General features: G+C 41.4%; 1 protein-coding gene across 2 annotated transcripts in view; it reads right to left on the reverse strand.

The window, feature by feature from the left end:
* GPRIN2 (G protein regulated inducer of neurite outgrowth 2) overlaps window positions 1-25,662 on the reverse strand; it is a 27,817-nt gene continuing 2,155 nt past the window's right edge. Inside the window, exons 2-3 of one of the 2 annotated variants that reach the window (XM_031053488.2) lie at window positions 25,098-25,182; window positions 1-2,607 (exon numbers count right to left, since the gene is read on the reverse strand). In XM_031053488.2, the coding sequence (XP_030909348.2) occupies window positions 798-2,591 (1,794 nt within the window). In that variant the 5' untranslated portion in view covers window positions 2,592-2,607; window positions 25,098-25,182 and the 3' untranslated portion in view covers window positions 1-797. Of the gene's footprint in view, window positions 2,608-13,595; window positions 13,620-25,097; window positions 25,183-25,662 lie in introns of those variants that run through there. The other variant, XM_031053489.2, reaches the window with a different exon arrangement.

A 25,662-nucleotide genomic window follows, 5' to 3' on the forward strand; every position in this document is an offset into this window, starting at 1 on the left:
GATCTGTGGGGTATGGTAGTGTGACACTAATCTGAACAGCTTTTGTTTCATGTCTCTAAAACAAGCATTCACATTACATGAGTCATCTTTGGTAATACTGTACATTTCTGTCAATCACTTTGTAAACATCAGTTCTTAGTGTCATTCATCATACCTACAAACTAGTTTGAGAGTTGCAGGAGGATCCTCCACCTGTACATCAGCTTGCAAAGGGAAGAGTTCAGACTAGCAATACAGACATTACTTCACAGAGTTATGTAGCAAAAGTTACAATTCTTCGTCATAAAGCATTACACTAGTTTGTCATTTTGTCTACAGTTAAAGTGGGCTTATCCTCAGCACTATTATAAATTAACAACAAAGTAACTCCTGAAGCAAATTGAGGGAGTAGGATTGAAAGCAAAGGACTTTGATGAAAGCATAATTTTCTAACTTTGGTTTCTAACTCTAAATTATTAAAATCCAGAAAAAAAGTCATCATTATTTAAAAAAAGATGCATCATTTAGAAAAGAAGTCTCATTCCTTACAAAACGATTTAAAATTAACATAGAAGAATGAAACATTGCTACAATACAGTTAAGAGCATTCCGATGGCATGATGTAGGTACACACCTGTGTGTCCTCTGTTCCATGGCACAACCATGGGTTTTAACTTGCTTTGATGTGTATTTGACAGTCAATGACCCTTTCTCACTTATGTTGATGTGGGCTGTCTGCACGTACTGTGTTAACACTTGACTTAGCATTTCTTTACAGTTTAAAAGCAGCACAGCTGTGCCACCTCCTACAGCTGCGCTCACTCCACTGTGGTACTGGAACGAGCACAGCAGCTCGGGTATCTCAGGGAATGTATCATTGTCCTGAATTGCCTTTTTTTCCCTGTTTTATCAGAAGGTGGCTCCTCATTGTTTTTCTCAGCCAGCTGTGCAGGCTCTGTTTGGAATTGTTCTATTTGAATCTCCAGATGTTTTTGAATGGCTAACCCAAGGACTTCCGGATCCACAGATGCCCCATATACTTCCCATGTCATTCCTTCATCATCCCATCTCACTTCACGCACTGGAGATTTGGGGGGCTCCATGTTTTGCTCTAGGTTCACCTCTGGGAACATATGTGAATGGCTGTCTGCTGCAGCTGCTGGGCTTGTTGCCACAGATTTGCACTCCATGATTGGAAGAGTTTGTACCTCGGCATCTCTACACTCAAGAGCTGCTTTCAGTCCTTTGGTTAAATCATTCATAGAGGTCATAGTCCACATATCCTTAGTTGTCATTACCATGTTTGCACCCTGCTGGCTACTAACAGCAACACAGACAGCATTTGTTTCTGGAGGAGCCTTCTGCTGAGGACAGTGCTGAGCATGTTGCGGTTGTTCTCCAGGAATGCTACAGCACTTCAGGACTCTTTTGGCATCCAGGCCTGATTCACTTACTGAAGACACCAGCTTAGGATATGTCAGAATGTCTGAAGTCAAAAAGGAATGAAAATAGCCAGGTGCTGCCTGCTCTTTTCCTGACTCACTAACTGAGCATACCATCTGCGGAACAAGTTGTATAGATGGTATAGGCAAAGAATGGCAATAGGCAGGGACGGTGGCATCTACCTTCATACAAGGGTCCTTCCTTACATTACAGGGCCCTGCAGAATTGTTATGAATTGTCATCACCATGGGGGAATATGCAGAGTTTGGAATATTACTGTAAATCAGACCACTATGAATAACCCCAGTGGCTTGATTGAACACTGTCCTGTTGGAGAAACCATTTCCAGGCACGTGGGGTCCTAGGACAGCGGTGTGAAATGTTCCAGGATCTGTGTAAACAGTAGTGTTATGTGGCATACCACTGCTGTCAAAGCTGTTTGTGGGTACTTGCTGGTCTCTTGGTAGAACTGGAGTCACAAAGTTTTGATAGCGAGGTGCATTTTCATTTGTTTCTGATCCATATCTCTGTGCTTGGAAAGACATCCTAGCCACAGGTGGACCATGCCTGCAGCTAGAAGAGCTTAGGCTGGAGTAAGTAGCACTGGGTTCTATGTGAGTGACACAAGTCTGGTGTTTGCAACTGCAGGTCAGGTCTGAGTGGCTTCTCTGAAAGACAGTTCCCAGTTCTTCCATTTTACACATGCTCTGCTGATGGACAACACAGGCTGAGGAAATATTCTCAACAGTGCTGCTTTTTACATACATTTTAGTGTCCCCCACTCCCCAGGATGCTGGGGACTGTTCAGTGATAAGAAAATGATTTGTAGTCTTAGTTTTGCTCTGTGAATTGTCATTGACTAACTGGTCGCTTCTGGTTTGGACCACTGATCCAAGTCCCATCATCCGGGTCTGTGAGGACCATCCAGGACTCTGCACACTCCTTGTATCACTCTTGTTTCCCAGAGTATGACAGACGGTGCTACTATGGCTTTTCTTCAGCTCCTGCTTGTTGCTTTGTCTTTCCTCTAAACTTGATTGCCCAGTACAGGCCAGACTCGAGGAGCTCTTTGACAGGGGGTGACTGTTGACGTTCAAGAGACCATGACAAGTAGAACTCAGTGAGTCCTGGTAGGAATGAGTGTGGAGCTGGTGCCTGTCAACTGACATGGCAAAGGAGAGAGATCTGCAAGAAATGGTGGAGAAGAAAAGAGAGAACTTCAGTAAAACATAAATGCACTGGAAACTGTATTCTCTATTGACCTCCTGCCTGGGCTTCTTGCTTTTCACAGTTCACAAGTACTTCTAAAAAGCAGTCTCTGTGTACTCAGACCAGCCAGTTTCCATTTTCAGTTTCCACAGTGGGTTTTCCCTGGATTAGATTCAGAACTATTGAAATTCTGGGTGGTTTTCATTTCATGAAACACACAGTTGTTAACATTCATGTTAGCACTTCCACACTTAAGAGAAGCTGTCATTGAAGATTTTTAATCTAACCGGATTTAGTGATCCATTTTTGTTGATCAAATCAGAGCTTCCATTGTTTGACTACACACATTCCCTTGGTGTCACAGAGGTGGTGCAACATTTGTATAACGAAGTTATTTTAATATGCTCATATATCTGTATCTATCAACACATACACAAATAACCCTTTCCTAAAAGAACCCATTCTGTTGAACAGAAAAATGTAGAGCACTTATTCATTGCTTCCAGCTCAAGTACTACAGGGTATGTTGTGCAGTGCAGTGGAAGCCACAGTTCCCTGTTTTAGAGAGCCTTCCTTCAGGTGCATTCTGTCTCCCTAGCAGGACTCACACAGAAACCTTCACAATTCCTTGTGAACCGGATCACTAAACTAAAAGTGAATGTGTGGAACCAGAAAGGTGTGTACATGTGGTGGACAAAAGCACTCTGTAAACATGAGTGTTCACTCATAACACCAAGAGACCAGTGACTGCAGGGGCTCACATCCAAACCTACGAGTGAGAAGCTTTTAGTATGTGATACTTTTAATATGATGCTTACAGGCTCAAAGAGTCATCTACCCACATAACCAATAACCAGCATGCCTTTTACTTCATCCACCAACCAAGCAGCTCGACTGCTGAGCCTTGCAGTTATCAATGCTTACACTTGTAATTTCATTTTCATTGGTAACTTTGGCAAGCCAATAGTTCAGGTTGCAATCTTCGTATCACCTAAAACCCATTTGTGTTGACTGTGTTCCATAATTAAGCTAAATTGAGCAAGACGATATAAAAACAACAATCTTTGCAATCACTTCTTTGAGAAGCTTCTCACTGTGGCTGTGTACCAGGGACTTGGTATTGGCAGAAATATCCTCCAGCATTAGAGTTTGCAGAAAGAGGCAGTTTCCCCTCTTTCATATGTGCTGATTCAATTAGGAGTTAAACTCATTACAGACTCCTCACCAAGCCTGCTCTGTAAACCACGCAGCCTCTCTGGCCCATAGGACTCCACTGTGGTGGCATCTAAGGACAACACAAAAGCATCTTTTCTTGCAGGAATGGTATTTCAAATTCCTGGGTGAGAGACACTGCTGAGTGCAGCTGCAGTCAAAAGCAACCACTTTTTGCCATGTATTTCTGCATGGTTTTCAGAAGCCCTTATAAAATCTCACTCAACATTCTGAAGAGAAGCAAAAATTGGGAAAGTGACAGTTTTAAAACACTTCACTCATCTCCTCCAGTGTTATCTATCCTGCAGCTACTTACGCGTACGGGTATAGTCTGCCACATACGAGTCAGTGGGATTAAACACCAGAGCATAGCTGTCTGCAAGGTGAAGATCTTAAATTTAATCTCTTTAGAAGATAATACCTACAAAGGCTCTCACAGATTGGGATGAAACAACATTTACTAATGGAAACCCTCAGCCACAAATGCTGAGTCTCAGCTGAAAGGAAGCTTCAAACAGATGGCATAAGGCTGCAAAAACTGAAGAGTTCTCTCACAAAGTTTACAAGATTCAAATATGTGTGTATACACAGATACCAGGGCCTCTATTTGCTTTCTTTATGTAGCATTGCTGCAGAAAGCTCTGTAACTGGAAGAAGTGATGCAATTTGAGATTGATCCATCACCTGAATGTGAAGAAACATATTCAGATAAATGACACGTCCAAATATGTTGACATAACAGAAAACAACTTGCATTGTAATGTTTGCAATGAAACCTTCAGAGGGAGTTCTGAAGAGATTTATTTTTGCCCCACTCACATAGACTCCAACTGCAGCTGAAATCAAGACCAAACATGGACCAATGCCACATGTATATGACACATGTACTAATACATATACAACATTATAACCAGCAACTATGAACAGCATTTGAACATCTTTACTCAGACCAGTGTTCCATGGTAGCATAATTGTAACAATTACCCTGTGACTTCTGGGCTTTAAAACCAATGGGAACAATTATCAGTTAACAGCATCTCACCTGACACTTTAGGACATAGTTAAAGATGGGGGAAGTAAAAAATGCTGCAGCCAAATGTCACCACAGCATTTCACAGTAGCATAAGTGAGCACACGGGTCTGCCACACACACTGCATCAGCCTGTTGGTTGGTTGGCTGTTTCTCAACTGGTTCAGCTCCTGCGCACTACATCAAACCATCAGTCCAGCCACACCAATCACTAATGTCAGCACAGGGAGGAAACAGAACACCAGTCCCCTCTGCAGAGCCACGAATTCAGTAGTGCACATAAACCCAGAGCAAACCTGCACACACAGTGTCTTTCTTCCTAAGACTTTGGAAACAGCTTGTAATCCCATACTCACCTTCCCAAACTCTACATTTCACACATGCAATGTTGGCACTGATTCCCAAGGTACACAAATAATCTTACACATACATAGACACCCCTATAGAAGTCACGACACTGCATGAACACATGCTAGAGGTGCTGTACTTCCTACATGAGCTCATGCAGACTGCATCCAGCTAATGACTTCTGAGCAGGGGCAGAAAGCAGAAGTGTCTGGGGGGTTATACCAATACATATATACCACAGAGGGGCTGGGGGCAGGTACCGAGAATGGTGTGACAATCTTCTTAAGAAACAACCATAAAACCTAAATCCAGCCACAAGATATGGAACCTGTGTGATTGCAGAGCTGTGCAATGCCACTGCAGTTTGTGAATCAGCTAATCAGGAACCTGGGTACAACAAACACAGCTAACTCAGGTGGTACTTAGGGACCTGAAACAACTCTTTCTCTCATGTTGAGGGGAGAAGACTGCTTTGCTTAAACTTTGCTTTTTAAAAAGTAAAGAGCTAATTTATAGGAAAGTAATATGGATATTTTATTAAAAATTAAAAAATAAAATTAAAAAATGAAAATTTAAAAATATTTTAAAAAATATTCAGATTGATATTTTATTCAAAAATACCCATTGTAGATTTTGAGTTGATCTGAGAGATTTTCATTTGGAAATCCAAAGGGAATCTACACTTGAATACACAAACCAGAAAGCATGAACTTTGAGGTAGATACCCTGCTATGAGTACGTAGAAAACTGTTAGTCAAGCAGAGAAAGGATTAGGATAGAAATGGAATTAACATCCACTATTTTTGGCTTAGCTTCAGATAGCTTATGAGGGGATCTAGGCCGCTTTCACTAATTCCACTGAACTACTTTAAAGCAACAAATGTGTATTTTGCTATGACTTATGATTAAAGTTGCGACCTATTTAACGCAGTAGTAAATTTAGTCTCAAAATATTAAATGTCATGTGTGTTGTCAACTGAAAGACATTTACTGGTAAATTAATGATGATTCCAAAATTCTTCAGTATTTTTGTTTTCTATGCACGTACTTTTGATTACAATTTTGGCAACAAACACAAATGGATATTAAATGGAGTAAGTCCTTGCAATCATATCAATATACAGAACAAGTTTTCATATAATATAAAATACCACATGATATTTCAATATGATCGCACTTAGTTCCTCCTTCATGTATTTGCTAGTGATTGCTTTCTTCCCTGCATAGCCAGGCTTCAAAGAGTGGCATGATAAACATGATATTCACAAAAGAACTCATAGTTTTCATAATGAGGACAGTAATATGGGATACTAACATAAGACAATGTGTTAATAACAGAACAGGTACAGCCACACTTGCATTTCCTCCAAGTAAAGAAAACACAAAATGCCATAAAAGTAACACAGCTGATGCATCCTTTATCCCAGGAAAGGGCTTTTTAAGTACTAACTCAAGCAAAAATCTGCACCATAACATAGCAATCACGCTGCACCGCGTGTGCTCTTTTGTAAGCACTCTGTGCCTACAGTAACTAACCAGATTATGATGCATTGTGAATTACCTAACACATCAAACAGTACAAATTAGTTGCAAAATTTGGGAAGAGACAAAGAGAAATTGAAAGTAATAAGTAAGTTATTTAATTAATATAATATATTAATAATATATAATTATTTATTACAAGTTTCACTTGAATAGAAGGCTACTACTATATGTGGGTTCTTAACTTTATTTAATAAATACCTTATTACAAATGCAATGGTTATAAATTTGAACAGGCAAGAGCAGTTTCTGATTAAAATGACAGAACTTTAATTACAACCCAAGGGGCAGCTGTCACTTACCATAAACACCGCTGACACCTGCCTGGGACACAAGGTGGCACACACAGAAATAGCTGAGTTGCTGCCTAAACAGCCAAGTTATCTTGTGTACCAGAAGCAGTGCAGCATATTCACACTGTGCTCTCTTCAGGCACGTCTTTTTAAGCAACGTGTGCTCCTTACTGGCATCTACAACTGAACTGCATTATGAGACCCTATGGCCTGTCCCTAACTACACTCCACTGAAAGAAATAGTCCATTAACAGTAATCGCTAACATCTACTGTTGGGCAGGGGAGTCAAGCCACTTGAAAGGCACTGGCAAAACAGGATTAGCCATGGTAAAAGGCTTAGAGATTCAAGGCTCTGGGATTAGGAGGGTTTTGGTGGTTTTAATTGTTGTTTTATTTTGGTGAGCTATAAGGGAAAGGAAGAAACAGAGGAGCTACAGTAGGGGAAAAGGTATCACTCATCAGGGAACATCAAGGGATTTCTCTAAATTCTGTAAATACAACTATATCAATGCAACTAGATTAGTATGGAATCAGGTTGAGACCCCAGTTACTTAACCTGTAATCCATCATCTTCCTTGAGGCTTTCCATTTGGGAATAGCAGTATACATTGACTATGCCTTGGTTTAGTTCAATCTGCTAATGCCTTCTTGTAAATATTTTGGGTCATCTTGTATATCCAAGTATCAGACAGATCTACAGGGCAGACTGATCTGGACATCTACAAACACCACCAGACACACACAGCAGACAAGAGCACACTGTGTATGCGAATGAATGGAACAGATTTTCAGTTCTGCACCATTAGAAGCACTGGGGACAGTGGTGCTTATCACTGGGATCATAATTCACTTGTAGGAAGAGAAGGTCATTTGAGAAGCTAGAAAATATGAGAGAAGTTATGACGCTCAGTGTGCAGCACAGCAAAAGCATAAATCGTGTGTGGTTTATGTCACTTGTCACAGCTTTTCTTCATTTCTGTTACTTATAACTTTGTCCATCAGGCTTTTCTAAAGGACTTTGTCTTTCCCCTATCTGAAGCTGAGCATTCTAGACAGACATCTCTTTGCATTGATTGGCAACAAAATGAAAAACAGCAAGTCTCCTTTTTATTGAGCATTAATGAACCTCAGCTATCTCCTTACTGAGGACCCAAGCAGAGACCTCTTCCCCCAAATGCTGAAGTTACCATGGGTAGCCTGGTTATCAGTCATCTTACCAGGGGATAATATAATAGTAGCCATGTCAGAAAGTGAATAGATTCAAATATTTGCCGATACATTCACCTCAAGGCTAAATGATTGGGCCATTGTGCCCACAATTATCCCAACAGTATAAAGAGTCATACAAAAGGATGAACATTCAGGTTCAACAAACAGCAGGGGCAGCCCACAGCTGTGTTAGAGCCTGAGCCAGGAAAGAGGAGCTGGGAACTCTACATTCTGAAATGGAAAAGGCTAAAATGAGAGTCTCAGAAGAGAAGAGCCTGAGAAGGATGAACCAAAGGAGGTTATTTTAATGACAACTCTAATTGAATTCCCAGAAAGGAGAATTCACGTGGGGCTGTAAATTGTTGAGAAACCAGAGAATGTATTGGGAGGTAGTCCTGACACCACCACGTTATGCACTGTGCAACTAGGTGTCCTCTTCACCACACTTCTGTATTTAATCATCAGTCCCAGAAATAACTTCAAAGATCTCTTAGGAGTTTGATCTTTTGTTAGAAGAAGATTGTAAGCAAAACATTACTACCACTAAATCTCCATGTGGAGACATAGACCTGCCTCAGTGTACAAATGGCCTGACAATATAACCAACAGAGCTAAAAGATGAGATATTGCACAGTCACATTTGATGCTCACTGCTAGTATTTGACAGCTCACTTTAAAGCTCATCTCTTCAGCCAGAAGACTGGCCATTTAATCAGCTGTCTTCAGCAGCTGGGGCAACGCTGACCTAGAATCATACTTATGGTGAACAGTGTGTGCCTACAGAAGTGGTACATTAATATAATTGCCTTTCTGGTTTCAGCAGAGCAGAATTATGCAAAATGAAACTGTTAATTCAGCTGCCCTGTTTATGTCATTAGGAACTGCTGGCTTAACTGCTTAAGAATCCACTGGCAGCACAGAAGTCCTGTGAGAAAAACATGTCATAATTCTGGAGGAATTAAGCTTCAATGCACAAAATTTCCAGTGACTTATATACATTTGGGTTTATTTCAGAGAGCAAACCCTTTCCTTTTCAAAGCAGAGGGTCAAATCCTGTTCCATCACATGTACCAATTTGGAGGGGACAGGGTCACTCATGTACTGAACAACTCACCCCCCTCAGAGCTCCCTTTCTGGGTCCACTCCAGTTCTGAACAGACTGCTCCCAGAGCAAACCTACTGATGTGGAGCTCCACAAAAACACATAGTCGTAGTTCACTCAGCAGAGGCCAGAGCTTGCAAATGTATGAATCACAGAACTTAAAATCATACAGAAACCCAAAAGCTGGCTTAGGGCTTGCTTCCCATCTCACAGCGAGGGCAAACAACTGCATGTTAATGCAATCTTCACAAGAGAGCAGCAGTTTGCACATCCAACAAACTTCACCCAAACCAGCTAAGTGATTAAAATATCCATGTGCAAATACATATGATTTAGTAGAAAATATTCAAATCATTGTTTTTGCTGTTTGCTTGAAAGCTTAATAGCAAGAGTTAGAGGGAAGATACGAACTCAGCTTGGCTTAGCCTCCCTGCCCTATGGATACCCTAGCTTTAACTTCAGGATTCAGCACTCTAGTTAGTTACTTTTGAATACAAGGGCAAGGAGATACTCCACCCTGACAAGTGAATGGGTATCTGACACCTAAAGCTCTGTCACACTGGCTGTGTGAGCCGATGGACAGTTAGCATGCATGCACTCTGTGCTGACTGGAAGGAGGTGACCAAAACAGCAGAGCCAAGCCTCAGCCTGATGCAACCAGCCTCCCAGAAACACTCACTCCCTTAGGCTGTTAACACCAACCCAGAGCAAAGCTTTATAACCAGTTACAGTAGCAGACAAAGCTAAAACAGTACTTATATTTTTCCTTGACAACATTTCAGGATGTACTTATCTGCCCTGTTCAGTCAGAAACACTGAGCTTTCCAGCAGATTCTATGCAGAAGGAAATTGTTTTAAAAGTCAGTAAAAAAACCCATAAAATCCAGTTTTGAATAGTTAGGGTGGCTTTGTGCATTCATCAGCTCTCCAATTTGCAAGTCAGGTTTGCTTAGTTTGAACTGAAAAGGAAATCAAATCTTTCTATTCAGCTCAGATGAACTGGGTTCTGTCACCTACATGCACTGTTGACAACAGTAAAGCTCTGCAGTCTTACAACAGCTCAATCCCATTAAACTTCATTTGCACACTCAGGTGTGCCCTTGCTAAAGCTTAATTAGTAAATTTCTGTAGATGGAGAAATACTGCTGCTCCTTCCTCTATTTCGTACCAAATCCGCACTACACAAGAGTTTAGCCATCATTGTGGGAGACTTACTACTTTAAAGATGCACACAGGAACAGGCCAGTTGAAAGGTGATCTTTCTTATGATGGTTCTCTGGTGCAAAATGATGCTTGGATATAATTTGTGTGATTAAGGCTTATACTCAACACCAGGCTAGCAAAGACCTGACTGATACCAACTTAATTTAGTTAGCTTGTTCCTATTCCCGTGTTTTTAGTATCTGTATCTATGCAGCACCAAAGTGACTTATTTTGTGGTTTCTTTCAATAAAGATAATTTCTCTAGAGTGGAACTTTATTCTGAAGAACTTCAACAGCTGTTGTAAAGGAAACAGACCACCTTCTTCCCTACCATCCACTAATCAGACAACACTCCTGAAGGACAGTCCTTAAAATACATAAAAACTATCAGCTCTATAGCTTTAGATTCATTCGCTAGTTAAAATGCAGACATAAGAAATATCACATCAAATGCTGTTAACCAGAGAATGGCTCATTTAATATGTCTCACTGCATTGCACTGCAAACCTTCCCGACCACTGTTCTCCAACACGTATTTTCATTCCCCCTTTCTGCTTTCACACAAAAGGTATATCCCTCACCACTGGAAAAATGACTTTTAAGAGTTTGGATGATTCAGACCTTCCAGAATGTTAACAGCCCAAAAGAGGAGAGTTTTCACATAGGACACTGTACCTGCATACAGCTTCACAGTTCACACCAGTTAAAAACATCATTCCTGTATAACAAAACCTCAAGAATTAACGAAACACCAGTGCCCATGAACATTATGGTGCTGCCCAGTCACTTACACCAGAAGCGTTTGGGACCACAAGCAATGAAATGTCACATACATCAGCCAAAGATACAAACTTGTTTCTTTTAGGAAATGAGAGAATTGCCCAATGACTTGAGGGACATCTGCAACACTATAGCTATGGCGTGTAACAACAAAAGTTCTATTTTTCCTGATTCACTGAAGAAAATACTTGTAGAACAAAGAAAATTAATAAATAACATTAGCAACTCTCTGACTAGTTCTTGAGCCTCTGAAAACATCTTTCCTAGGCTGTATTCTCCTGCAAATTGTTTAACAGCCTGCAATATCCAAATAGAAGGGACCAATCAAGTATACTCCATCCTCATTATAAAACATTAACTATAGGAGGAAGGAATGGAGAATTCAGCCTCTTCGCTACCCAGAGAGTTGCTGAAGAAGGAAGAGGATTTTGCAGCACTAAACAGCTGCAGACAGGTATAATGTTACCTCACTGGTACAGCAAATACCTCTGCTCATCTGCAGTGTTTCAAAGCTACCAGGATACTCTTAGTCATTGCCCTTGAAAACTTGATAAGTACAATGATCATCAATAACAATTTGTGCCTGTTCCACCTTCCCTAATACAGTCATATTTTTCAAGTGCACTTTGAATACGAATAATTTACTATGGAAGGAAAAATGTGGATTTGGGATGGTTATCTAATGGGGAATTATCACATCTGGTATTATAAACCAGCTCAGATATCACAGAGCTATATGCAGTTTATTGCCCTTCTTGTTTATGCAGCCCTATTTAATTGTCAGTTAAACTAAACAGCAATTGCAGCTCTCTCTGGAGTACAGTTAAGATAAAATTACTGGATGGTAAAAATCAACAGAAGCCCATAGGCAGAGAATAGTGTTCTACAGAGTAACTGAGCCATGACATGCAAACATGAAGCCCTCATCTAATCCACCCTCACAAATGAAACCTTCCCTAAACCTAATTCTTTTACACAAAGACTCCAAGCAGAGGTCTTTGTACTTGGATCTTACTGCAATCTAGGTCCTGCAAACATTCAGACAAATGCTTAACCTTAAACATGCAAACAACTATTTGTGAGGTTTAATCAATGTCTTGGTGCAAGGAAATCACCAATGTTTTTGTATCTGATGATTACTTTGAAGCATGAGTCACTGGAAAAGAGGTACATTTTGATTTTCATATGGTACATTTTATTTATGCACAAAATCAACAACTTACAAAATATATTCACCCAATGGCTATCTTTTCAGTCACCTTTCATGCTTGGAATGCTCTAAACAAAAATAATTGCTTGCTCTCCACCTCCTTTTTAAAGCTCTTCCCCTAAAATCCAGGAGTGCAACAGCACAAATTCTTACTTTTGATCATAGGAGGTTATAAGCTACAATATATGCACAAAACACTCTTCTACTGTGGTCTCGGATTTAAAACATTTATTCTAATGACAATAAAAAGCCAAACCAAAGCAAATATTTGACTTTACAAAAGACATGTTTTTGTTCAAGAGAACATTTTGTCAGTCACTAAATAGTGCTCATTTATCTAGGAAACACGGGTGTAAAACTAAGCTGATATGCAGAGGGCACTGAAATATCCCTAATTTTTCTCTAGTGTTGGATATTAACTTCTTAGGAATTTAAAAACCATGGTACAGGTGATATTAAAAACAAGGAAACCCATTCTCTGGCAGGTAAGTACTAAAAGGTGACAGTTTGAAGCAATAGGTAACAGTTTGAAGCAATACAATTTATTCTCTTTTTTCCAATACCAAAAATCCAACATACACACGAAAGATAATTGAAAAGCATCTTCATAAGCTTGCATGTGTGCAGATAAATAAAGCCAAATGGGATTAAGGGGGTTTTTCTCCTCCAGAGAAACAATGACAAATATATTCTAGGAACACTTGCTAAAAGACAAATACACATTTAAGTGAAAGACACCAGCATAAAACCACCACCTTCTGCAGAACTACATTAAATTCCATTTAAGCTCACAGCCATAGCTCCTACCATTTCCTAAAAGAGAAAACTACAATTTCCTGGGCTTTTCAGCCCAGCTATCAACCCCCTGCTGCCAATACAGCACTTACAGAAGCCTGGGTCTGCCTCTGTGCGGCTCCTCTCCCTTCCCCTCATCTGCTTTGTTACCCTCAAAGACCTGCTGGCAAAACGGAGAGAGCTCGGTGTCCTTACAGGAGATGAGAGAACGGGCAATACATGCCTTCCGTGGTCCTTACCTTCCCCCTATTCAGAGACTGCACATCCAGCTTCCCTGTCCAAGTTACTTGGAGGGTATTTAAAACAGATGCTCAGAAATCTGAGGAGAATGAAAGCCAAAAGCGTTCGGATTCCTTCTGGAGACTGGGATTCCTGATCAGCCCGATGCTGTTGACACCAAGGTGAACATATGATAAGGGGAAGGAGGAGGGATTGTTAGAAAGCATCGAAGGCAGGGAATGGGAGATGGGTCTTTCTCTGCCTAGACGTGACGCCCCTTCCTGCCTCCTGCCTTGGCTGGAAGGGGAATGAAATGGAGCCTAGGAGGGAGGGAGAGAGATAATCCTGTGGCTTCATCTAATTAGAGAAACTGGGCCTGTGTGAGCTGGCGATGCTGCCAGGGAGGCAGAGGAAGGGGAGGCAAAGAGGGGCAGGAAGAGGAGGAGCAGAGGGGGAGGAATACAAATTATAAGGGAAAAGGGAGAATTATAAAAGGCATACAAAGGAACTGATGCCTGGGCCAAGCCACCCTGGATGAGCTCAGTTTCTAACCTCATATAAAGGTGAAATCAGTAGGAAACACTCATTGCTTCTGGCAATCGGGAGGGACCAGGAAAAATAAACAATAACACCTCCCCTCCCACCTCCAAAACCAAACCAAAGCAGAGTGCATCAGCTGTATAGGCATGGACTGGGAACATGGATATCCCAAAGGACTGGAAAGAGTGAGACTGTTCTAAGCAGGGAGCAATGAAATAAACCCCAGTACACTGCAGGTAGCTGTCTAGTGTGTCACGGAGAGGACACAATTTAGAACATATTTTTCTCTTGGCAAATCATTTTCCAGAACCTGTTTCTGCTTACTGAAACACATCTTAGTTGAACCAAAGTGACATTAAGTACATAGCAGCACACACATCTGTGTCTGCAGCTGTGGCCTTGGTTGCCCTCCCATGGGTCCTACACTCTGGCCACAGCCCCACAGTCATTCCCACCCTCCTAAAGCCTGGCACAGGCACTCCTGGGCTCACAGCCCCCCACCTAAGTGTGACCACCTGCACCACTGTGCTACTGTGCCCCATGGGGGATCCTCAATGTGCAGTCAGTCTGGCCCTCACTGCACACAAGTGTGAGGGCAGCTCCATGCCCTTGCCCTCAGAATGACATGGGAGCTCACGCGAGCTGCACTGGCAGGGTCTCAAGGGTACTGGTGTTGAGCATTCAGGTCCCTCTAAGCCACCTTGAGATCTATGGTGCACTGGGGACATTAAGGACAGATGTGGCCAACGGAATCTTGTCCCCATTCATGATGACCCATTTCTGTAAGAAATCTCCCCTTCTACTCACCTTCATCACCTACTACACCAAGTTCTTTCCCAAGTACCACTTCTTGCCTCTGCATTTTGAGCTGGTTTTATGTCTGTCTGGCCTATTCCCCTCAATTTAAAGCTTCACACAAGGCAGGCTGGCTAGATCTCCGATGGGGCAAGCAGAAGGATGCTAAAGCATCAGAAATAAACACCTTCAAGTCCTCTTTCTTTCTGTTCAGGAAGGAATTAATATTTTTTCCCAAGTAAAACACTTAGAACACATTCTCACTTTGCTCCTAAGTCTTCCCTCCTACCCTCCCATCACACCTAGGTCAGCTGGGAGATGGGGACCAAAACCCCCTTCCTGATGCTTTTAGGGACACAATATTGTTCCCCAAGTCTTCAAAATGGGCTACAAAACCAGTTATTTTCTATGTGTTCCCAGGCTTTGCTCCTAAGAGGAGCATCCCCACACACTCACTGAGCAATTACTCCCTCAGGCTACAGGTCAAGAAGTATTTCAGGGGTTAACAACCATGCATGCATCATCAGCAGCTTTCTGGCTGCTTTATTTTACTTGCTGTGTTCATTATAGCAATGAAGCAGAGCAGGGACTTGAAATCAGCTGTTTGTGTTGACCTTGTGTATCCTTTCTGCAAGGCCTTGTTTCTTATTCCAGCAAAAGACCTTTGGCTGATGTGCTCAGACACAGCTCTTGCACTTGTAGCTATTACAGCATCATTCTATGGGTGCCAGTGGCCACCCATGCGACAACTCAGTGTACAACTCTTCCAGTCAAATGCATCTTCCAAATTTGTCCCAGGTTGCCCAAAGAACATACAAAAGACACAATGTAAGAATAATGGATTTCTCTTTTTCTTTAAACCCTCTACAGGAGGAAGTTCCACAGCTCTCTTGTTCTGGATCCATTATGTCTAGCAAGGTTGACTGTTTTCACTAGAAGTATCAAGATGTGCTTACACATGTCCTGGTTTGAGCAGTAATTTTTCTGCTTCTTGGTAGCTGGTGCAGTGCTGTGGTTTGACTTTCGGGCTGTGAACAGTGCTGATAGCAAATATGTTTTGAGTTACTGCTCAAATGTTTGGTTTGTCCAAGGCCTTTTCTGAGCTCATGCTCTGCCAGGGAGGAGGGGAGGCCGGGAGGAAGGAGAGACAGGACACCTGACCCAGGCTAGCCAAAGAGGTATTCCATACCATAACATGTCATACCCAGGAGGTAACCGGGAGAGAGCCGGAAGGGCTGGAGCTCTGGGGGGATGGAGGAGGTATCGGTTGGTGCTCAGTCGGGCATGGTGGGGTGAGTTATGGGTCAGTGGCTGGTGAGGTGAGGTGTTGTATTCTCTTCACTTGTTATTGGCTGTATCATTATTATTGGTAGTATCAATAGTGATTTATGTTATACCTTAGTTATTAAACCGTTCTTATCTCAGCCCATGGGAGCTACATTCTTTGGATTCTCCTCCCCAACTCTCTGGGAGTTGGGGGAGGAAGGATGGGAGTGAGTGAACGAGCTGAGTGTCTGGGTTTAAACCACAACAACACATCATCCCTGGAAGTGTTCAAAAACCACAGAGATGAGGCCCTCAGTGACACGGCTTAGTGGTGGACTTGGCAGTCCTGAGATAGTGTCTGGACTTGATGATCTTAAAGGTCTTTTCCAGCCTAGTTCATTCTATGATACTGGTGACCAGCTCACACCTCAACAGGTGGTGTAAGCACAGCTCATCTGAGCATCCATAACAATGATTGCCGTACAGCTTTTTCATTTTACATTTAATGAGAAAAGGTGTAAAGATGTTTCAAATCCAAATTCGAAGGATTTATCATGTATTTTTCTTTAACAAAGTTGACAGTTAAAGGAAACTGTAAAGTCAGTAGCCTACAGATACATTAGGCTAAATCCAAACAATGTTGATGAATTTCTGTTGGGAAGAAGGGACACACTGTTTTTCAACAGCGTTTTTGCAGAACAGTTCTGCCACTGTTCCTCAGCCTGACTATCACTCATGTTTCCCATGAACTCCACCAGGGTTTAAACATGTGAGAATGTGTTTAGTTTAATGACATTATAGTCCTATGGCCAGCCATGGAAACAAGATTTCAAAATGACTATTTACTGATTTGGGTGCTTGAAGAGCAGAAGCAAGCAAGCAAGCCACCAGCCCCATGACTTTGAGTCACATCATGTGAGAAAGGGCAGTTGGCTCCACTGATGCCGAGGGGCATCGCTGCACAGAGCTGCCATACCCACAGGCCAGTTTTTGGCACCACAGCCTCCATCCAGGCAACCAGGGCTTCCACATTCAAGAGAAGAGAAACCCAATCCAAGCCCAGACACTCACTGTCTAATCTAAAACTCACTGGCCACATGTTGACCAGCTACCCCACTTCAGAAGAGGGTAGGGGGTGGGAAAACCATCCTGATCTCTTGGTTCCTCCCTGTGGACCTAAAAACTTGTACTGAAGGCCTCCTCTCACCCCTTCCCATTTATAACCCTGTTCTTAGATTGCGTGAACTGCTGTCATTCATTCACAGTAACATTTTCATGCCAGGTGAGGGGATTTGGACCTGTCCAGACTGTGCTTGCTGAGCTCCTGCATCAGCCTCAAACCTCCCAAGCTCTTGGAGGAGGCAGGTTCAAGTGCCCCCAGTGAGAATGTGCTCTGCTGCAAGTGCACATTTCTTTCTGAGTTGACTCAATAAAACGCTGCTTGCAATTAGCTCATACGTCTCTCTCTGGGGGCTCTGTATGCACACCCTGGCAGGCTGGTATTTGCTGTCTGTTGATTCAAAGCCACTTAAGGCAGTGAAACTGCACCTGCAACCAGGCCGATTTTAACTTAATGCATTTCTGGAATAGGTTCTAGTCTACCACAATAATGTAGCCCTCCAGGAACAATATCCTGTCTTCTGGGTAACACTGCTCACTTGCCTGAATGGTATCTGCCATAAGCAATTTGGATCAGGTCTTGGATATCACCACTGTAAATGACTTTTGAGTGTTTCTGAAGAGTAACATCACTTTAGTGCAGTCTGAGAGAGGCTGTAAGATACCAACTAATGCACCAGAGCCAAACTTCTACTACTCCTATAACGAGTCAGAAGCTCTCCACCCTAGACACAGCTAGCTCCTTATTGAAACTGGCATCCTGTATGCAGTGGCAGGTTTGCAGTTTTTGCCTGTGCTCAGGTACCCGAAATAATTCCAGTCAGCCCAATATAGGAGTTAGTTTTCACACATGCTTCGGGCAAGTCAAATGCATTTAAGATTGTTTGAAAACATAAAACTGATCATCACCTTCCATTTGACATAAAAATCATAGAATGGTTTGGGTAGGAAAGGACCTTAAGGTCATCTGGTTCCAATCCCCCTGCCATGGGCAGCGACACCTCACACTAAACCATGTCACCCAAGAGTCCATCCAACCTGGCCTTGAACACTGCCAGAGATGGAGCATTCACTACTTTTTTGGGCAACCCATTCCAGTGCCTCACCAGCCTCACAGTAAAGAACTTCTTCCTTATTTCCAGCCCAGACTTCCCCTGTTCACTACCATCTTTCCTGCTTTTTGATACATACATAGATATCATTCCCTGCCATCCCTCTAAGATGTCTGTTGAACTCATTTGTTTATAAACACTCTGTAGAGGGGGTTTATATATAGCAAGTGGCATGACAACTTCTGCTTCTTCTGCCTGGGAGAAGATAACTGCTGGTTAGACAGCCCAATTATAGCAAGTACAGTCTATGACCAAGCCTCTGTTCTGCAATTTTGTTTTCCTGTGGAAAGGAAGATGATTTATTTGGGTTTATCTCATCTGTTCATTTCATAAAGTTATGAAATCTACATCCACCTTTCCAGGGAATAATGCCATAACACCACTGACATGACTTTCTTCAAGGAGCAACACAGATGTAGTACTCTGTGGGATTAATCTTTTTGAAAGCTGTCAGGCTTTTTAGCACTGTGAAAGCGGGTGGTTTGGAGCTGTGTCATCTCCCCTCTTTTTCATCTTGGATTTAAGAGCAGCTTGCTCAACAGAGCAGGCCAGATCTTTTGCCTTTATTTTGCCGTGGCAGCTTGAAAGGCAGCACGCTGACATGAGCAATCTCATACATTTCAAAGACTTAGCAAATCTCTACACAGCACCAATTCTTTTTGTTCTATTCATTTGATAACCAAACAACAGCTGATTATGGAAAAGGCAAACAAGGTCCCTCTTATGAGCATTTTTTGTTATAAACCAAAGATTTCATGACATGAAACCTTAAATCCCATTTTAAATCAAGGGACTATCACATGGGCACTCTGCTCTCACTTCTCCTTTCCCAGATCTCATTTCCTCCCATGCACAATCACCAGAATGTCTCCCCTGTTCTCTACTGTTGCTCAATACCCAGTAGCAAAAAGCAATAAGTAATTGCACCCAAAAAAAACCCAAAACAACAAAACAAAACAACCCTTCAAGCCAGTTTTGGGGTAGCTGTAATGTGCCTTTCATGGAATAAGGTCTTTGGCCCTTTAATCCCATGTTTAGCTTCACTCTGCATTTCATTGCTAGTGTTTCATTACTCTCAAGTGGAAAGGATGCAATCCAGCAGGGCTCCCAGAAAGCACACAAAAAACCCCAACAAACCCCCCCCAACAAAACCAAGCAAACCAAAACCAGTACAAAGTGTTACACTTCAGGAAGCCACCAGTAATTCTGTCCTACGTGGCTTACCCACCAGCAAATTTGGATCTGAACTCTACAAAACCACATTCATGTATACACTAAACCTCCTTAGTTTATGCTTGCAAATTCTGTGATTCAAAGAAGTGATTTGGTCTATGGATAACAAATGGAAACAAAAGTAGTGGAGTCTCCTCTAGCCTATAGCTGCGCCTAGGTCAGAGTGCGATGAACAAAGCCTGCTGTAGAGCTAGCATCACTTAATGGGAGTCAAGCAGCTAAACAAAGACTTAAGTTTTGTGCTGCCTCAATTCAAGGATGTAAAATGAGGAAATGTTATCAGCGAGAAGCTGGGAAAAGAACAAGGAAAACACTGTACAAGAGGAAAGTACTGCAGCCTGGGAGCATGATTCTGACCCTGATGCACTTGCAAAAAGCACAGCTCTGCGGTTCCAATAAAGTTTTGTTTTGCCGTATGACCTGGATAATTTCCAAACAATTTAGACCACAAACATCATAATGTAATTGCCCATTAGCCCCATGGGCCTGTGGACTGACTCCAGCACACACAGCATTCCTAATCCAGCCTCCCTTTCCCTGGACAAATGCTTTGGCAGTATATCCATTCCCATTTCTGCCCCATGCCTACACTGGAATCTGACTTCTCTCAGATGAGCTGGGAGGCTCGTCCAGGATATGCTGGGCAGAGAGTATGGTGGAAGAAAGAGAGACAATGTTCAGAGGCTTCGGAAAAGTTGGGAGAATTTGAGGATCTGGATTTAGTCCCTGTGGCTGACCATATAGGACCACTCTCATAAGAGGCATAACCTTTGGTTAAATGAAACAGAGACAAAATTATTATGCAACCAATATACTAGGGTGACATTCCAAATTAGACACAAGCTGAGAGCACCAGCACTATGTATTAAATAAGGCTCACATAAATAAGACCAAAAAAGTAGTACACAGATTTCGGAGCAGCCCCACAGCAAAGGAATAATGCTATTTCAAGTGTATCCACTGCCAGAGGCAGTGCAGTGAGATGGACTGTAAGCCCCAGGCTAGCTCTGCCTGCAGTAATCTGCAGGGTTGACTCTGTGACAGATTGAAAAGCACTAACAGTGTTTATGCAACTAAATCTTGTTCTAATCTATTAGTTTATATAACTTTTGCTCATGGACATACTGACTCATAGGTCTCAGGAATCTAAAGAAAAGTCTCCCCTTTTTAACTCTCTCCCATCTTTAAACCGCAGGTTGGCAAATAAACAGATTGTCAGAGGTCTCATTCAGACTCTTTAAAGAAAAATTAAGTTAGTAGATGAAAATAAAGAAAAAGGTATCAACTAAAGTCCTAAAATCCAGTTCTCTGCACATTCAACCAAAGTTATATGATAAGATAGCTAATAGCAGGCAGGTAGCCTTCAGGGTAGCATTTTCAACCACAGAATGCATCATTTGACCCCCAGGCTGGGAAAAGGACAGAAATTGCTTAGCTAGTTCCTAGGATAAAAACCTTGCTTTCTAGCATTCAGATGCTACCTTCCTGAGTAAAGCAAGGCAACAACATCTGAGGGAGTTACACTGATGTTTCTTAGGTCAAAATGTTTCCTTTCACCCTTGCCACATTTCTTGTATCTCCTAGAGCATTTTCACACATATCTCAAGTGAGGAGCTAGCAAGAACAGGGTGCAGCATTCTTCCTGCAGCGCTCTTAGTTCTAGTGATTACTACATGCAGCATGTCCACATCAGCATATTTGGCCCTTCCTGGCTAGGCTTTAACCTAGATTTGTGATAGGATTTGAGTTAAGATGAACCTTCTGGGGGTTTTGGGACCGTGGGGGTTTGCTTTGTTTATTTTCCTACCAACTGAATAGTTCACATAGCTGTTGCCAGTGTAACACTGGTTATCTACCCTATACCTGATCTAATTTCTAACCTTTGGTATTGAGGATTCATGCACAGGCAAAAGCTGATCAGTATCACTTGGAATTAATGTATTTAGAGCCAAATCCCACTGTATTACGTGTATTCAGGAAAGGTTATTATGCATTTCTGATGCACACTGTCACTGTCAGTACTAAACAGATATTCTGTAAATGGATCAGATGTTCCTTATTAGTAATTTCAAAAGCAGCAGAAGAGGCATAGTGCCTGTTTCTGCTAAGTCCTTTTACATATTAGGATGGTCTCCTAGTGGGTTCTGTGATCATATTGAACGGTTTACTGTGGCAGAGCCAGAAGCTGGGCCTAGATAACACCAGTCATAGCTTTGTTCTGTGTGGCAATTCCCAAAGGAAAGCCCCCAGAGGGAGCCCAAGGATGGCACCTGCCCTGCCATCTCCTGCCTGCTTTGAAAAGAGAAAGGGAGATGAAATAGGACGTAATTATATGAAAAGTTTACTGTTTTTCCCTACACTCAGGATTCAAATTTCTTTTCTTACATCCTTGACCCCCAAGATCTCACTACATTCTTGCCCAAAGCCACTAAAACATACAAAAATATATGGGGTGGCATCTGTAAACCTGTTGCTACAGATGGAGGAGGTTGAGGTGTATGTGCCTGCAGAAACAACCATAAGTTAAAGCAAACAGATCTTCAGCTTTTAGTATCTCATTCCAGCTGTATATACTCCCAAAACCAAACACAATTTTGCTTTCAATTAGAAGTTTGCATCCCTTATGGGCTACAGATTTAGGGCTATATTACATACAGGGTAATATATACATTTTTGCACGTTCCTGCACTTCATTCAAATCTTCAGATGCATTTCTGTCTACAGATCCATCTGCCTGCTCAGCAGTCCCTTCATGTTTGTCTTATAGTGCTCATACCTTACTTAACATTGTGTCTGGATTAAATCCATTATCTGTTTCAGAGGGAGGGAAAGTTAGGAAATACTGCCTAAAATACAAACTGGTCTTGCCTTAGAGCGACATTTGTTTTCCATGGCTACAGCTGTGCAAACGCTCACTTTGCATGTGTACATAAGTAATCTTGCAAGGCCTTGGCAAACTAACAGAGTTCAGATTACCATTGCCAAGGCTAGGTGATGTGCAAAGCCAGAACAAAAAGTCAGATAGTGCTCCTACAACACTTTAAAGCCATGAAGGCCAGAGCTTTGCAAGTAATTACCTCTGCAACAATCTCTTGTGCTTTGCCTTATGCAAATCATCGTGAACACTGAGCTTATTAATAAAAGTCATTTGAGAGGAACATTTTGTGCTGTTTTTCCTTGAAGCAGCACCAGCTGCTAACTTTCTTAATGCAATTTACATTAGCAAAAACCCCATGAGAACATTATCCTGTTCAAACAGACTTGGTATTTCTGAAATTCCTATTGTAAAACACAGGGAGAAAAAGTCAACTGAAAGGAATAAAAGTTCGCATCCTCTGCGTTCTGTTTCATAAAGAAAAATGAAACACTTTTAAGAGAACTCAGCCTACTCTGTTGATTCTTAACAAAGCCCAACTTTGGACAGGAGGTGGTGCTATAGCTCGCATACATTTTATTATCCAGCAACACCAACAGTTACAGTGTCCTGAAAGCAAAGGTAAAAACCCAAACATTTTGAGGTCTGCAGAAATGCTGATATGCAGACTACCCATGTATACTTTCATGGCAGTAGATATACTATAACAGTGCTGAAACGATTTGTAAGAAGGCCCTAAAGAGAAAGCAAATGCTTCATGCGTTCAAGTCTGTCAGGGATTTCCAATACCGAGCAAAAGATGAGTACCAAAGCATGGAGGGGGGAATCCATCTTGCACAACATGCTCCGTGCAAGCTGTCACAGTTTTCTGTGTGCTCAATGCTCCGTGGACCAGTTCTGTGCCAGAAGAAAACTGATGGGACAGATACCCACAGGTTTGCACAGGTCCAAAAGCATTCTCCCTATCTTTCCTTGAGGAGTATAACAGACACAAACAGTGTCAGGGGTTTTACTGGCCTAGAATGAAATACCAAAGCAGGAAACCAAACCCCTTAACTAGGTTAAAGTTATCTTCCCCTTCCCCCCTTTTCTTTCTTTTTGCCATCTTTCTCCCTAGGCCCTTTGAAGAGGCACCAAACATGGCAGCTTTTGAAGGTTTTTTTCCTGTTGTCCACATTGGCTCTGTCTCTATTCCATTTCATACCTGTAATTTTAGCAGGAGAATTGTTCTGGATTGTAGCCCTAGGCACTCAGAGTGGTTAAGGGCAACTACCATCAACAGTAAAGCTGAGAGAAAACAGTTCTAGCAGACTCATTCCCTACTGGATGCACTTACTCTCCCATTCCCATCTCTTTGTTTGAAAGGAAACTAACAAACAACACCCAAAATGAATCCAAAGGATATTTCATGACAGAGTAGATATTTCTTTCACATTTTCTTTTCTGAAACAGTCAATTATCCATAACCTGCTCAAGCTAAGAACTGTATGTTAGTCCAAGGCCAACAGTAGATTGTGGGAGAAATTCTTATCTCAGCTACACAAGTGTGACTCTGGAGGAATTCCAGCTATTAAACAATCTATAAAATGAGGATAACAATAACTATTATTTCAAAAAGCTTTTGTGATGGTTAACTACCAGTAATTAATGCTGGTCCAGAAATCAGGAGCATGGGAATGAAAGGCTTTACAGAACTTCTGAGAACTCATTATTTCTGCCATTCACAATCACACTTCTTAATGTAATCTATTTGTTGTAGTTAGGGCACCCATCAGTGCTCCCTGCAAACCTTAATCTCTAATGTCCCTGGCAGATTCACCAGCCTCAATAAAACTGGCCATGTTTTAACTGGGGAAGAAAAGAATCTACCTCTTTTTAAATGACATTCTAGCTGAAGGTACCACCAATGTGAAAGTCAAAATTCACAAACACAAGGAAGTGGGATGAAGGCAGAAGAACTTGAATACATTTCACTTACAATACCTGAATTTAAAGATCATTCTAGGGCTGCTTAAAACAAACTCCTTTTATCAAAGGAGATCCATTGTATCTTCAAGATTATTAATAAAGTACAGTAAGAATTAGTCTTTAGAGGGAAACTGTCAACTGGATAAAAATAAGATTACTTAAGGATCTACTGATGCTTATAATTCTGCAGCTGTATCTTAAGTATTTCTCTATCCTCTGTCATGGGGTGCTCCTAAAAAGCATTACTAAATTACTGATTACTAAACAGCATTAAGTAATTACATGCTTTCAACTTGATTGTGAAATGTTTGCTTGTCACCACTTATTCTGTTTATAAAGATATCCCATTTAAAAAATACATGCATTAAATTTCATTCATGCTAGTGGAAATTATGAGAATATCATATGATAAATGATGAAACATATTACTTAACTTGGTGTCTCACAAGCAATGTGACAGCAGTGTTCTTACATTAACTGCTTTGTGACAGAATATTCTTTATCTTGAGTGTTCTGACTTTTAAATAAATTCATTCAGAGCCTATAATCCATTTCAAACTGTTTCTATTTTTCAGAGATTTTAAAGAAACATTACAGAGTATTTTCAGTCTTACCTTTTCTATACGTCTCTTCCAGAGACCACATCTGCCTTTTCAGCATCAGTTTCAGCTTTGCCAAAGCAAGAAGAAAGCCTCCCACCTGAGCAACCATAAAATGGTATGAACATTTCAGCATTCAAAATGAGATTACTACCACAAAAGCAAGGAAATGGCCTATAAGCAGAGATGTGTCAGACATATACAGTAAAAACTATACTATTCTGTATCTCCACGTATGATCATCTATGTAATTTCATGAGAATGTATGTTTTAGAAAACATGATAGGAATGTGCCACCAGAATTAGAAAAACAGACCACTGAGAAAAACATAATCAAGAAATATACATTACTGTTCGGGGCCCAACTCTTTACTTTCATACTACAAAAATCATTTTGGTGAGAATCACACTGGTGATCCAAAGAACTGCAATAGTGAATCAAAGTGGTGAGAATGCAGCATCCTTTAGCCTGTATTCTAAACTAGGATATCTTGGTAATTATCTTGAAATATAGCAAATATTATTTTGTAGTTATAAGGGAATTTTTATGTGGTCTTTTAAAGGCCAAGGTTTTACTGTA

Source organism: Melopsittacus undulatus, chromosome 4 (assembly GCF_012275295.1).
Source record: "Melopsittacus undulatus isolate bMelUnd1 chromosome 4, bMelUnd1.mat.Z, whole genome shotgun sequence".
NCBI classification, from domain to species: Eukaryota; Metazoa; Chordata; class Aves; order Psittaciformes; family Psittaculidae; genus Melopsittacus; species Melopsittacus undulatus.